This window comes from Hemicordylus capensis, chromosome 1 (genome assembly GCF_027244095.1).
Source record: "Hemicordylus capensis ecotype Gifberg chromosome 1, rHemCap1.1.pri, whole genome shotgun sequence".
Classification (NCBI taxonomy): Eukaryota; Metazoa; Chordata; class Lepidosauria; order Squamata; family Cordylidae; genus Hemicordylus; species Hemicordylus capensis.
The window spans coordinates 351,974,454-351,987,943 of record NC_069657.1 but is presented as its reverse complement, the minus strand read 5'-3'; the positions used below and the strand labels follow the sequence as shown (position 1 = coordinate 351,987,943).

The 13,490-nt window shown below is 44.9% G+C and overlaps 1 protein-coding gene across 1 annotated transcript; it reads right to left on the bottom strand.

The window, feature by feature from the left end:
- Positions 1 to 530: 530 nt before the first annotated feature.
- SLC35D3 (solute carrier family 35 member D3) lies at positions 531 to 13,190 on the bottom strand. The gene is made up of 2 exons (XM_053288806.1): positions 12,523 to 13,190; positions 531 to 8,547 (listed from the first exon to the last, which is right to left on the bottom strand). The coding sequence occupies exons 1-2, from the start codon at positions 12,956 to 12,958 to the stop codon at positions 7,724 to 7,726; spliced, it is 1,260 nt and encodes a 419-aa protein (XP_053144781.1). The 5' UTR covers positions 12,959 to 13,190; the 3' UTR covers positions 531 to 7,723.
- Between the last annotated feature and the right edge of the window lie 300 nt (positions 13,191 to 13,490).

Sequence of the window (13,490 nt, the reverse complement as noted above, 5' to 3'; positions counted from 1 at the left end):
TCAGCTTAGGCTCCCGAGTTTTTGAACTACAACTCCCAGAAACCCCAGCCACAGTGGCCAATAGCCAGGGATTATGGGAATTGTAAGCCGGCGTCTGCCCGAGGGCTGAAGTTGAGCAGCCCTGGCCCACTCTGACTGGCAGCGGTTTTCCAGGGCTTCGGAAAGGAATTTTGCTCAGCCCTGATGCCAGAGATTGAAACTGAGCTTATTCATGGAAAGCACATGCTCTGCCACTAAACTGCAGCCCCATCCCCATATAGGATGTACTCCTACATCTATTCCCAGCCACAACCTGTCATCTTGCCTTATTTTTACCACATTATTACTGCATGCATATGGTATGAAATTAGTTTTAGGACAGCAGTTCCTTGCCAAGCTGGTCTAGGCCCAGTTTTGGCCCTGTAAACATAGCTTGAAATTACTCCGCTTCTGGAATGGCCTGCTCTCTCCCCGTCCCCCACCCCCGGATTCCCCTAATCACTGCACAACTGATTATGGCAAATATTTGCATATGTGCCCCTGCCCCCGCAACCTGCTCCAGTTGTGGGCATCTAGTTGCACACAGCAACTAGAACAAATCAAATGATACAGTACATCCAGCCAGTTGAAGAGGGCCTCAGTGAACATCATGGCACAGATAGAAATAGGCTTCTGTATACATATTGGCTGTGAATGTAAACCTCCTTTGGCACACAGATCTTTGAATCCAAGTACTGGTGTATAATGCCCCAAATACGTACATATGCACAAATACGTACATATGCACAAACTGTACATATGCACAAACAAAGGCACACAAATCCATACATACACAAACCCACAAAGACACTACACAAATACAACTACATTTTCAGCTTTCACCTCAGTAATAATAATAAAAAAACATTATAAGGCTTCTGTAAAGCAATGCATTTTATTACCATGTCTCATTCTCCAGATTAATTGAAGTCTTATATTTATGCAATTAAAATGCCTCAGCACGAGGCAATAGTTTTATTATTTTACTTTACAATGATCTCCTTCATTGGAAAAACTGGGCTGCATTTACCAAATCCCCATTTTTAATGAAGGGAATTCTTAGACACCCAAGTTAAGCTATGAACAGAGATACAGCATAACCAGATCTTTTTTTTTTCACTATACAGATGTTTTGCTGGCACATTTTAAATGTCCCATACTGTTAGTATTTCCATGTGTTTGTACTAGCACTTTGAAAAGCAGCAAACCAGAACTTCCCCACGAAGCATGTAAAAAGACACCTTAATGGGTTGGTGGTGAGCTAGTGTTCCACATTACACTCTGCTATGCCATCTAGATAACCCAGTTGTGTGGCTAGAACTACATCAGTACAAGATAATTGATGTACATTCTTCTAAACAAGTTACAAAATAATTAAAACGCTTTTAATTTACTAAAGCATACTGGCCCACAAATAATCATATAAGTCTATTAAACATTCTTAAACATTGTGTGTGTGTGTGTGTGTGTGTATGTGTGTTTTGTATTAAATAAATAAATAAATAAATAACATTTAAATAGGCATAACTCATGATAACCAACACAGCATCCTTCCAGTGGCTCTTACTGGTGTCTACCTTAAGTTCTTTTTAGACTGTGATTGAGGCCTTTCGGACTAGGGATCCATCATAGGAACAGTGTAGAACATAAACAAGAAACCTGCCAGGGAGGCAACTGGACCGTTAGACAATGAGGGAGTGAAAGGGATTATTAAGGAGGATATGGAAGTTGCAGAAAAGGTAAATGAGTTATTTGCATCCGTCTTCATGGCAGATGATACTGAGCATATATCTGTTCCTGTTCCTTTTCGGAGATGGAGGCTAAAGAACTGAGTCATATAGAAGTGACAAGAAATGATGTTCCAAACTGTCTGTAAAAATTTAAAACTAGCAAATCACCAGGGCCAGATGGCATCCATCCAAGAATCCTTAAAGAACTCAAATGTGAAATTGCTGACCTCCTTGTAAAAAAATATATATAACTTATCCCTACAATTAGGCTCTGTACTGGAGAACTGGAAAACAGCCAATGTAACACCGATTTTCAAAAAGAGATCCAGGGGCGATCTGGGAAATTACAGGCCAGTTAGCCTAACATCCGTTCCAGGCAAATTGATGGAAAGCATTCTCAAGGATAAAATTGTTAAGTGCATAGAAGAACAGGTCCTGCTGGGGGAGAACCAGCATGGCTTCTGCAAAGGTAAATCTTGCCTCACCAACCTTTTGGAGTTCTTTGGGAGTGTCAATGGGTGTGTGGATCAAGGTGATCCAGTTGACATAGTATACCTGGACTTCCAAAAAGCTTTTGACAAAGTTCCTCATCAAAGACTCTTGAAAAAACTTAGCAGTCATGGAATAAAGGAACAAGTACATGTGTGGATTGCTAACAGGTTGAAGGACAGGAAACAGAGGGTAGGTATAAATTGAGAGTTTTCACAGTGGAGGGAAGTGGAGTCCCCCAGGGATCTGTACTGGGACCAGTGCTTTTTAATTTAATCATAAATGATTTAGAAGTAGGGGTAAGCAGCTAAGTGGCCAAATTTGCAGATGATACCAAACTCTTCCGGGTAGTGAAATCCAAAACAGATTGTGAGGAGCTCCAAAAGGATCTCTCCAAACTGGGGGAGTGGGTGACAAAATGGCAAATGCAGTTCAGTGTTGGCAAGTGTAAAGTGATGCATTGCACATTGGGACGGAAAACCCCAACCAAGTATATGTTGATGGGATCTGAGCTATCGGTGACTGACCAGGAGAGGAGTCTTGGGGTCATGGTGGACAGCTTGTTGAGTGTTTCGACTCAATGTGCAGCAACTGTGAAAAAGGCCAATTCCATGCTAGGGATCATTAGGAAGGGGATTGAAAATAAACCTGCTAGTATTATAATGCCCTTGTACAAAACTATGGTGCGGCCACACCTGGAGTAATGCGTACAATTCTGGTCACCACATCTAAAGAATGACATTGTAGAACTGCAAAAGGTGCAGAAGAGGGCAACCAAGATGATCGGGGGCCTAGAGCAAATTCCTTATGAGGCAAGGCTACACCACCTGGGGCTATTAAGTTTAGAAAAAAGATGACTGCGGGGAGACATGATAGAGGTCTATAAAATCATGCATGGTATGGAGAAAGTGGATCGAGAGAAATTTTTCTCCCTCTCACATAACTCTAGAACCAGGGGTCATCCCATGAAATTGATTGCCAGGAAATTTTAGGAGCAACAAACAGAAGTACTTTTTCACACAGCACACAATCAACTTGTGGAATTATCTGCCACAAGATGTGGTGAAAACCAACAACCTGGGTGGCTTTAAGAGGGGTTTGGAATTGATAACTTCATGGAGGAGAGGTCTATCAACGGCTACTAGTTGGAGGGCTAAAGGCCACCTCCAGCCTCAGAGGCAGGATGCCTCTGAATACCAGTTGCAGGGGAGTAACAGCAGGAGAGATGGCATGCCCTCTACTTCTGCCTGTAGGCTTCCAGCAGCATTTGGTGGGCCACTGTGTGAAACAGAATGCTGGACTAGATGGGCCTTGGGCCTGGTCCAGCAGGGCTGTTCTTATGTCCTACATTGACTTGTCTGCAGAGATATTTGCCATGGAGTTCATGTTGAAGAAGATTCTGGGAATATACTCCATTTATGCAGTGTACTTAGCCAGACCTACTGGGTTTCACTGTCATTCTAAGAGCACACCATTCTGTGGCTGGGACAGATGTTGAAAGCCACTGATCTACTCTATGGCTAGCAGCTCTCCAAGGATAGCCCTGATAGCTGAGATCCTAAATGGAAATACCAAGGTTTGAAACTGGAACCTCATGCATGCAAAACATATGCCCACCACTGAACTGTGACCTGCTGAACTATGAAATGTTAAGGGAATCAGCAGGATCATTCAGATCAGAATTAAATGCTTTTTTTATTTCAGTACAGTTTTACACAGCGTGGCACAATGTTTTTTTATGTTTTCACTTTGGCAACCATTTAGTAACTATAGGATGCAAATCCACCAAGCACAGGCTTGAATAAGAATGCTGCCCAAGCCTCACTGAAATAAATGGGGAGGGGTGATGCTGCAGCAAGGGGTGGGGTGTTTACTTAGTCTTTGTCTTGATAAGATTGTTCTCAGGAAAAAGAGAGGTCATGTTTGGAGACTAGATCCCAAACCATAATACAAGGTAAACTTTGCATGATTTTGCACACACAAGGCATGAAATGGTTTTGGTTGGTTGCAATGCAAAATTGTTTTGAGAACTTTTGAGGAACCTGTCATATACCAAGTCAGACCATTAGTCCATCTGGCTCAGTATTGTCTGCACAGATTGGCAGCGATTTCTCCAAGATGGCAGGCTGGAGTCTCTCTCAGCCCTATCTTGGAGATGCCAGGGAAGGAACCTGGAACCTTCTGCATGCAAGCATGCAGGTGCTCTTCTCAGAGTGGCCCCATTCCACATATCTTACAGTTCTCACATGTAGTCTCTCATTCAAATGCAAACCAGGAGGAACCCTACATAGCAAAGGGGACTATTCATGCTTGCTACCACAAGATCACAAGATTAAAATATTTTTTAATCAATAATAATAATATTGGCCACAAAGTACATTTGGATGACAAATGTTTGCCTTCTGCTTTCTATTCCACACTAAGAACAGTCACACAATCACATACAAATTTTCAAGAGGCTCAAAGACTCTCTGGGTCTCATGTATGAAAAACACTGACAAAAACTCAAAGCCAGTGTCAACATAAGGCAACCTTGGGTATCTGTCAAGAGCCCAGAGCTCTTGGTGGCCCCACACTGATGCCTCCCCTGGCCCCCTGAGGAAGATGGGGCTCAGCCAGCAACAGAAGTTGTTGAGTGAGTGGGCCCCTTCCCCTGTAGTAGCAGGAGACATGGTTTTCTGTCATCCTTGGTGTGCCAGCAACAGTATGCCACAATGCTATGGGAGGCTGAGGGCAGAGGAACATGGCAGGTGGCAGCCACTGTCAGTGCAGCTGCTGGCCCATCGAAAACCAAATAAACCAGTGTCCACTTCCTCAATAAGAGGGAAGGGGCCCCCATTCAGGTAGGAGGGCTCCCCTCGAACTTGAAGCCAGCCCTGACTCCACAGCCCTGAATCTTACTGAAGCCTTACTTTGTTCCCATCAGATCTTCTTTTATTTTCTCCAGTAAATGTTTTAGCAAATTATGATCATTTGTTGACTGAAAAGAGTCTGTTTAATGCTTTACGTGGGGCAGGTTTTGTCACGATTTATAATTAGCTCTCATTCCTCAGAGTGGAATGAGATCTCTTTGAACTTTTCCAGATTCACTTTGGATGCTCAGTGCTTCCTGCTCAAATCCCCCTCAGCACCACTCAGTCCTTACTACCACCATTACTAGACCCTGCTGGGGTTGCCAGATACAAACATCTAAAAGGGCTTCTGTGCCTCTGAATGGAAAAGAGAATTCCCGTAGATGCCAGCAGTATCCTTTATGAAGCCATAGTATGGGGGGTGAGGGGTGTTGAAGAGTGGCATCTGCCAGTTTTAGCGCTTACAAACACCAACACTCAGTGATGCTGCAGCAAGTTTGAGTGGGAGGCTGACTTGTAATTTCTTGTTACTAATGTGGAAACCGGGAACGCCTGGTATGTTTGGCTTAGTAGAGCTGAGCAGGGGTATTCACCTGGGAGTTATTCACACATGGCTTCATACTGTGGGGTAAATGTTAAACAAAGCCGCTTCGAAGTACACTTGCGGCATTGAGGGAAGCAGCCCCTCCCCTCTGCTCTCAGGCTTTGTTTTGGTGCACGTTCACATGGCATGCTCCGTGTTTTCCTTCTAGTCAATAGGGCAGGGGGAGAGAGAGATTTCTAAAGAGCTATATCTGCATTCCTAAAGAGAGTATCCCTCTTTTCATGCTAATGATTCTACGTCAGTGCCTCTCCCTATTTGCTCCGGCATTTTCAGAAAGAGTAGCTTAAAACCAGCATTCTAAAAACTCGGAAATAACTCGAAATAAGCTAGAATCCTCAAGATAAAGCCCAATTTGTGTGTGGAGTGTTTCCAAGGATCTCACAGGGACTTTGGGGTAAGTTTGGCTGGTGTGTGAGCACACACACTCTCTTCCGAAGAAGATTAGGGGTAACAGCCCTATCTATAAAGCTTCCAAGGCGCTCGCAATGACTTTTCTGATAGGCTTCAACTTCATTGCTCTGATGTTGGCAGCAGTAATATGGTGAGGAACAAATCAGCCTTTCATGGGATGCTCTTCTTGAGCATTCTCCATCTAGTGTATTGTGTGAGGAAGAGGTGAAAGGGATGTTGTGTAATGTCTGTGGGTTAGCTTTGTGTCCGATTTATAAATGGTTTTTGGAACTTTCCTCACTTAGAGGTGTGTTCCAGTAATACATGCTCTTTGAGCTCCCAGATATTGGCTACAGCAAATTTCAAGGTCTGTTAGGATTGGCGGCAGCAAATTTTAGGTACGTTTTGCTACTTTCGACATTCTGAAAGAGGCCGTGGCTGAGACCCATGAGATCTCAGAGCAGAAACCCTCCTTTTCTTTCCATATATTATGCTACATATCACATCTACACCATAAAATGCTGATTTTTAACATAGGAGATGTTTTGGCAAGTTGGACTCTATTCAACATTTCCTGCATCCTGAACGGCTCTTGAATAGTGCCAGCACAGTAAACAAGCAGAACTGAATTTGGTTTCAAAATTCAATCACCGAAAATGAGTAAGAAGACTGGCTTGATTTGCAACTTGCTGGTGGGTTATTCAAATGAATACCACCACATCTGAATTCTCAGCTTTCCACAGGTGTTCTGTCACAGTACTACCCCTGACCCAAATCATAATGTTTTTGATATGGCAAGTCTGCATTTGAAATATATTTTAAAAGTTAAACAGAATATTATTGAATATACTGATAAATATGTGTCTGCTAAAAGACTGAATAAAAATAAACTAGCTGAGAAACTTCTGAGGCAAACTAGAGTATAAACAGTTGGATCACCCTCCCACACCTCTCTCACCTTGTCAACAAAGACAGGTGGCAGATAGAAAGTGGGATGGTGCAGGATGGATTATCAGCATGACTTCTGTTCTTCCACTATAAGGGCTGCCCACATGTGGGTGGGACTTGTAGTGCACCAATAACATCTGGAAAATGGTAAGTAGGAGGAATGAAAGGCCCCACTTCTGCTTTGTACACATTCCATTTGTTTAACTTCCAAGCCAAAGAGAATCCAGGGAGTACTGGTACTTCCTTCTGAGTTATATTAGGAACAGATCTGTTTAACTTCTGTTTAAGAGTATCATGCTTTTAACTACTTTGAGCAATTCCATTAGCACTTCAAGGGGTACTTACTGAAGAAAATATTATTAGGCTGATCCAGTTGACTTCTATAACTGGATACAAAACAAAGCTGTTTATTATGTTTTGGGTGCCTATTTTGGTGTTCCAGACCAGATCCAAATCTCACACAAATTAAAATCAGGGGTAAGTTCACAGACACAATGGAATTTCACTGAATCTAAGCATGAACATTGTGCTCTTGTCCCTTCAGAATGAAGCAAAATCCCCCTAATAAACATTTAAGATTTATCTTTGAAGGTATGAAAACACTCATCCATCCACCTGTATTCCCTCCACAAGGAATAAAATGTATTCCTTGATCCCTAATCCTTGATCACTATTTGCTACAAAATTATTCTTCAGGGGCTTGGTAATTCCTCATTCTCTACTAGGTAATCTTTCTTCATATAATTAGCACCCCTAACCAACCTCCATACTCCAAGATAGGCATCCTTTAATGAACTTTTGGTAACTCCTTCAGAGCTCATGCCTTCAGGGATAATGGACGCATTTGCTTCTTCCATAATGCTGTCTTTCTCTATGCTTTGCTGGCTGCTTCCATTTGCTGATTCCTCTACATATGTATCTCCAGGCTCTGTCTCCTTGGGCATCTCGTCCATTACAAATGGTGGCTGGCCTCCTTCAAATTCTTTCTTTTCCTCTTCCCTAGTCTCATTCTCCAGGTCTTCATACTTACTCTGTTTTCTTGTTTCAATGTACTTGGCTATACAATAAATGACGGAACCCACAGTATTTACCACAACACCTGCTATAAACAGTTTTGTGGGCTCTACGTCACTGAATGCGACCATGCCAACTGTGATGGTTGCAATGCTCTTCACCACCCCAACAAAACTGGTGGTTACAGCTGAGTTGATGTAGGTGCAGTGAAGGGTGGTAAAATTCATTGCACAGCCAATCAAGACACATGTAATGAAGATGCATGTCATGACAGGATCTTTCCATCCTGGGAAGGACCAGATGTTGATGGCATCCATACTGGCAAAGGAGAAGATAATGAGAAAAGGTGTGGCTGAAACAGCAATGGCATACTGGGCTGTCAAGGGCCCATAGTCACTGTCTGCACTCGTCTTTTGAATGAGCACTAAATACGCTGCATGCACCAAAACAGCCAGCACTCCAGTCACGTACCCAACGGGATCACCAGTCAGATCACCTGCACCTGTCAATTTTGAAAAGAGAGGAAATAATTTACATGGATGTTATGTATTGTTTCATCTTCTTATTTAGCCAGATTCACAAAGCATAGGCTTATCAATGGCTACTATCCATGATAACAAACGGAACTCTGAACAGAACTTCTACCAGGTGTTTTGGACAATACAACAGGAGTTGTCATTACCATGATGTTCTGCTTGAGAGCTTCCAGAAGCATACAAATAACCACATTTGGAAAGTATGCTGGACTTGCCTTCAAGGAATAAGTGTGCATATGGGTGTGATGTTCAGCTTAATTTGAATCCATACTGAAATCCAACACAGGGAGTAAACTCAACAGAGAGGGTCTGGCTTCAGACATACTTTGCCACACAGAAATGTGCCCTAGATAGATTCTAGCTCAATATCAACTTCTGGGCTTACTCTTGCATGGTCATCCACAGGGAGGGCATAGCAGGCAACTCCTGCATTATGGTCTGATTAATGTGGAGCAGCAGATGCTTTTACTTTTACATTTATATGTGCATGCTTTGACTGGAAAATTCCTGAGGATACCCATGTATCCATGTGAACTTCCAAGTCAAGAGAGAGTTTCTGACTATTGGAAGAACATAATCCCTCCATAATGGATTTCAATACATGTCCAAATTAAATTCCTCCCTTTAAGCTGAGTACTGTTGACCACTTAACAAAATTGGGTATTGGTTATTAACAGTGACAAGTTGATCCATGATTAAGGAGAAATGCAAATAAGTTATTGCACTGACTTCCCATCAGAAATAAACTGGGATTTTATGTCTTCTGGAACTCACATTAGATTGGAGCAGTGAATTTGTCACAGCTGTTCTAAATTGCACATTTACATGTTTAGCTGACCTTGCACAATCAGATTATTCTGTTTATTCTTTTTAGAAACATACACAGTGGGGATGTTTGTGGTTATATACATCTTCAGGGCTAAAGAGACATCAAAATAGACATTCCAATTTGGAACACTCCATATTTATTTTCTCAAAAAGTGTCTCCTGGGGGATCTGGATTGGGACCATGGGTAGCCCTTTTGGACTAGAATAAACAATATGAGAATAAAGTCTATGGGCTTAACTGAAATCACAGTTATTCATCATGAAACTCTTTTTACTCCTCTGAAAAACTATGAAGAGATCTTAAATGGGGGTGGGGGGTTATGCCCCAAGACAAACAATGCAATTTAAAGGTAGGTAGGTAGGTAGGTAGGTAGGTAGGTAGGTAGGTAGGTAGGTAGGTATAGAGATAAGACTTGCCTTGGTTAAAAAAATACTGCAAAGATGACAAGGGTGCACTCAGCTGCAGAAGCAAGAGGTGCCCTTGGGATCTAACTCTCATCACCACCTACACACACACACACTACTCCTCAGACCCAGACAAGTTGTGCTATGGTCCATCTACACTTTTGTCGCACTACAGTTTTGTCTGCTAGGGTTTTCAAATCAGAATATATGAGCAATGAAAATAAATTGGTGTCTTACAGGGATCGCACAAATCACACACCAGTTGCACACAATGTCATATAGACGTCAAACCCCATAACAATCAGAGTTCTCGACAGAATAAACCACCATCTGGGAACACCCCAACAGTGAGGGCCATCCCTTTCATGAGGCAAGGTGAGGCAGCCACTTCAGGAAGCAGCTTATGGGAATGGCAGCAGGGCAGCAGCAAGATCCCCCCCCCTTGTCACCATTGGAAAAGCTTTTGGGGACCAATCTGACCCTTGCAAGCTTTGCAAGAATCACCAGGAGAGAAGAGGAGGCTGGAGAGAAGAGGAGGCAACTTTCCCTCCTCCCTGCCCCCTGTGCACTTTCAAAGCTTGCAAGAGTTGGTTTTGAAAGGGGACTGGCCCCCAGAGCATCATGGACCATGGGAACATTTTGTGCTTTGCCACAGTTGCTACAGTACATTGGACCACCCATATTCCCTATCCATCTCTTAGGTTTGTGCAATTATCAAGTTAGCAATGCTGGATCAAGACTAGCGCAACAGCAGAAGGGAGGAAATTGTTCCCATTGCTTCATAAAAAGAACATTTTAACACAGCCTTGGTCATCCAAATTATACAAATGCATATGTAGCCCGGTGGCTAAGGTGTTCCAAGGCCTGGTTTTCCAAGGTGGGGGGAGAGATGAGCCTCTTTTTCAATAAACACCAAGTAAAAGGGCACTAGAAGCATCAATTAATTTTATCTACTCAGTTATTTAGATGTTTAATCATGATCTTTTAACCCAGTCAGATTAAACCCGGTCTAACTAGTATCTACTTCAACAAATGAACGGGAGATCAGCATCCAAAATTAGTTCTCACTCCTGTACATACAAACATGCATACATATGCTCTGCCAGTACAACTATTCCAAAATAGATTTCCCTCTGTCTATTAGGACACTGATAATAGACCTTAATTATAGATTATAGAGGCAGCAACACTCCCTGGTAGATCTATAATGTGGATTTTCTTGGACTTTTTCCTCATCCTTGACAACAGCTGATATGTGACAGACAAGTCAGGCAGCTGCAAATAACACGGGGCTGTCGGAAGGAGGAGGATGGGGAATAACCAGCTGGGCCACTTCAGACATTACGTTGCTTCTACACAAAGATAATCTTCATGAAGGAAAAACCATGCACATGGCCATGTATGAAAAAATTATTTTGTGTGATCACAGATGTAACGCTACTGGTGTACATAAACACACACTTCTTTTCTCCCCCTCCTGCATAAGCATTTGCTTTCTGTACAGGGCAAATGTTCAATTTGGTGGTATCAATCAAAGAAAAAGAACATCAGCAAGCATAAGAGTCCTTCAAGTCTGCTTCATTCCAAATACAGGAGGGTGAATTGAGGTAGGATTTTTTTTAAGGGAGACTAAGTCAGGGTTAGAAGTCGGACTGAAGCAGCTTCACACACTATCTTGAATTTACACACAGTCTACATACCAAACTAACACTGAGAAAGATGTGCACTGACGTAAAGGACATGTATATTTGCTAGGGAGTCAGTGATTGGTCAGGGTTCCCTGCCACATGTATACATCTTTAAAAACACATGTATGGCCCTTAGGCAAGCAGCAGTAATGAGTGGGGGTGAAGGGCTGAGAGCAGGATATGAAGGATTAAAGTGATAAGGACAGGAGAAGAAAGGAAGAGGAGCTCATGGTAGAGAGTGGAGCTAAATAACTTTGGTGAGTTGGTGCGAATAATGTTCATAACAAGGAGATTGGTGACACATGAGGATGAAGGGAGATTGGGCTGAAGGATGTCTGAGGCAGGGAAGAGATTGCTCAGAATCTTCCATCTCTAGTTTTCTGGAGAATCGTGAGAAGGAAGAGATGAGATGCAGATGGAATTGGTAGAGACGTTAAAAGTGGAACAAAGCATGTGCAGGAATGGGAAGAAGAGACTGAAGAGGTCTAAGGATTAGGAGGACTGGAAGATGACTTCATGTAGGGTGAGAAGGAACATTAGGATTAAAAGAGAGACTCCTGAAAAGATGGACAGCGACACGAAAGGGGTGGAGAAGGAGATGGATAATAAGAGTCGCCGCCCGGGGGAAAAGAAATGAAGGCCCGACAGAGCTGAAAGGGAAAGGGGCACGCTGGGCGATGGCAAATGTTGGGGGTGAGCTGGAAGTTTGTTGAGGTGGGAAGCTGTGAGTGAGGGATGCTGGTAAGGAGAGAGAGAGCGAATGGAGGTGAGGGGGAAGAGAGCTGAGGGTGTGCTGGACAGACGAGGGACCTGGAGGAGGCTGTGTGGAGATGAAGGGCAGCTGGGCTGGCGGAAAGGGGCAATATTGCGCGCGGTGGGGGGCGGTGATCGTCGAGAGGGGACTGAGCGGATGGGAGGGCGCGGAATGGGACGCGACGGGTGGGCTCGGAAGGGCTCCGGTGAAATGAAGCGGGTGGGCTGAGGAGGAGCCGTGGGCAAGACTCCCGCGCTCGCTCTCACCTGCCAGAGCCGCCCCGCAGGTGGTGATGAGGACGGCCACCAGCACGCCGATGGAGGGGATGCCGTTCTTGAGCACCAGGACGCCGATGAGGAGGGTGACGAGGGGCAGGCAGCGCTTGAAGACCACGTACATGGGCAGGCTGAGGCCGCGCAGGGACCAGAGAGTGAGGCTGGACTGCAGCGTGGAGAGCACCGTGACGCCGGCGAAGAGGCGCGCCAAGCTGAACCCGAAGGGTGGGATGTCGAGGGTGCCCCGGCGCCGCAGCACCTCCAGGCTCAGCGCCGCCGTGGAGCTGGTCAGGCACTGCAGCAGCGTCAGGAAGGCGAAGTGGTAGCGGCTGATGAGAAACTTCAGCAGGATGTTGAGCGAGCCCGAGAAAACGCCGTGCGCCACCGCCACCGAGATGCCCAAGGCGCGGCCCCGGCACAGCTGCATGGTGGTCCCCCCTCCGGGCGCGTGGCCCCAAGCCGATCCTCCGCGGGCTACTGGGGCTACTGCTCCCGCTGCTTGGGGGGCGGGGGCGAGGCAGGGCTTCTTCCCTCGGCTTGGCTGCTGCCTGGCTGGGAGCCTGCGTGCGGGAGGGCTCCTCCGCGCCTGAAGCAGCTGCGAGGATGGAAGCAGCAACTTTGCTGGGAGCCAAGCGCGCTCTCCTCAGCGCATGGAGGGACGGCAGACGACAAGCCAGGAGGACTGGACGGGGACAGTGATCAATAGAGGTGGGCGGGAGGGGGGGTCTGATCCTCTGGGAAATGCCTCTGCAGGCTTCGGAACCGACTGCCTACAAGATCCCCAGCTCCTCTTGCTGACGCAGAGGGGGGCTGGGTGTCCGTGCGCTTCCCATTACCTTAATTAAATAGGAACAATTGGAGTGCATTGGCCACGTTTCCTTCTTACCCGGCTGAGATTGTTCTGAGCAGGAACCAGGGATTTGCTTTGTTCCTGGAACGAAGCGGGGGGGGGGGAGGAG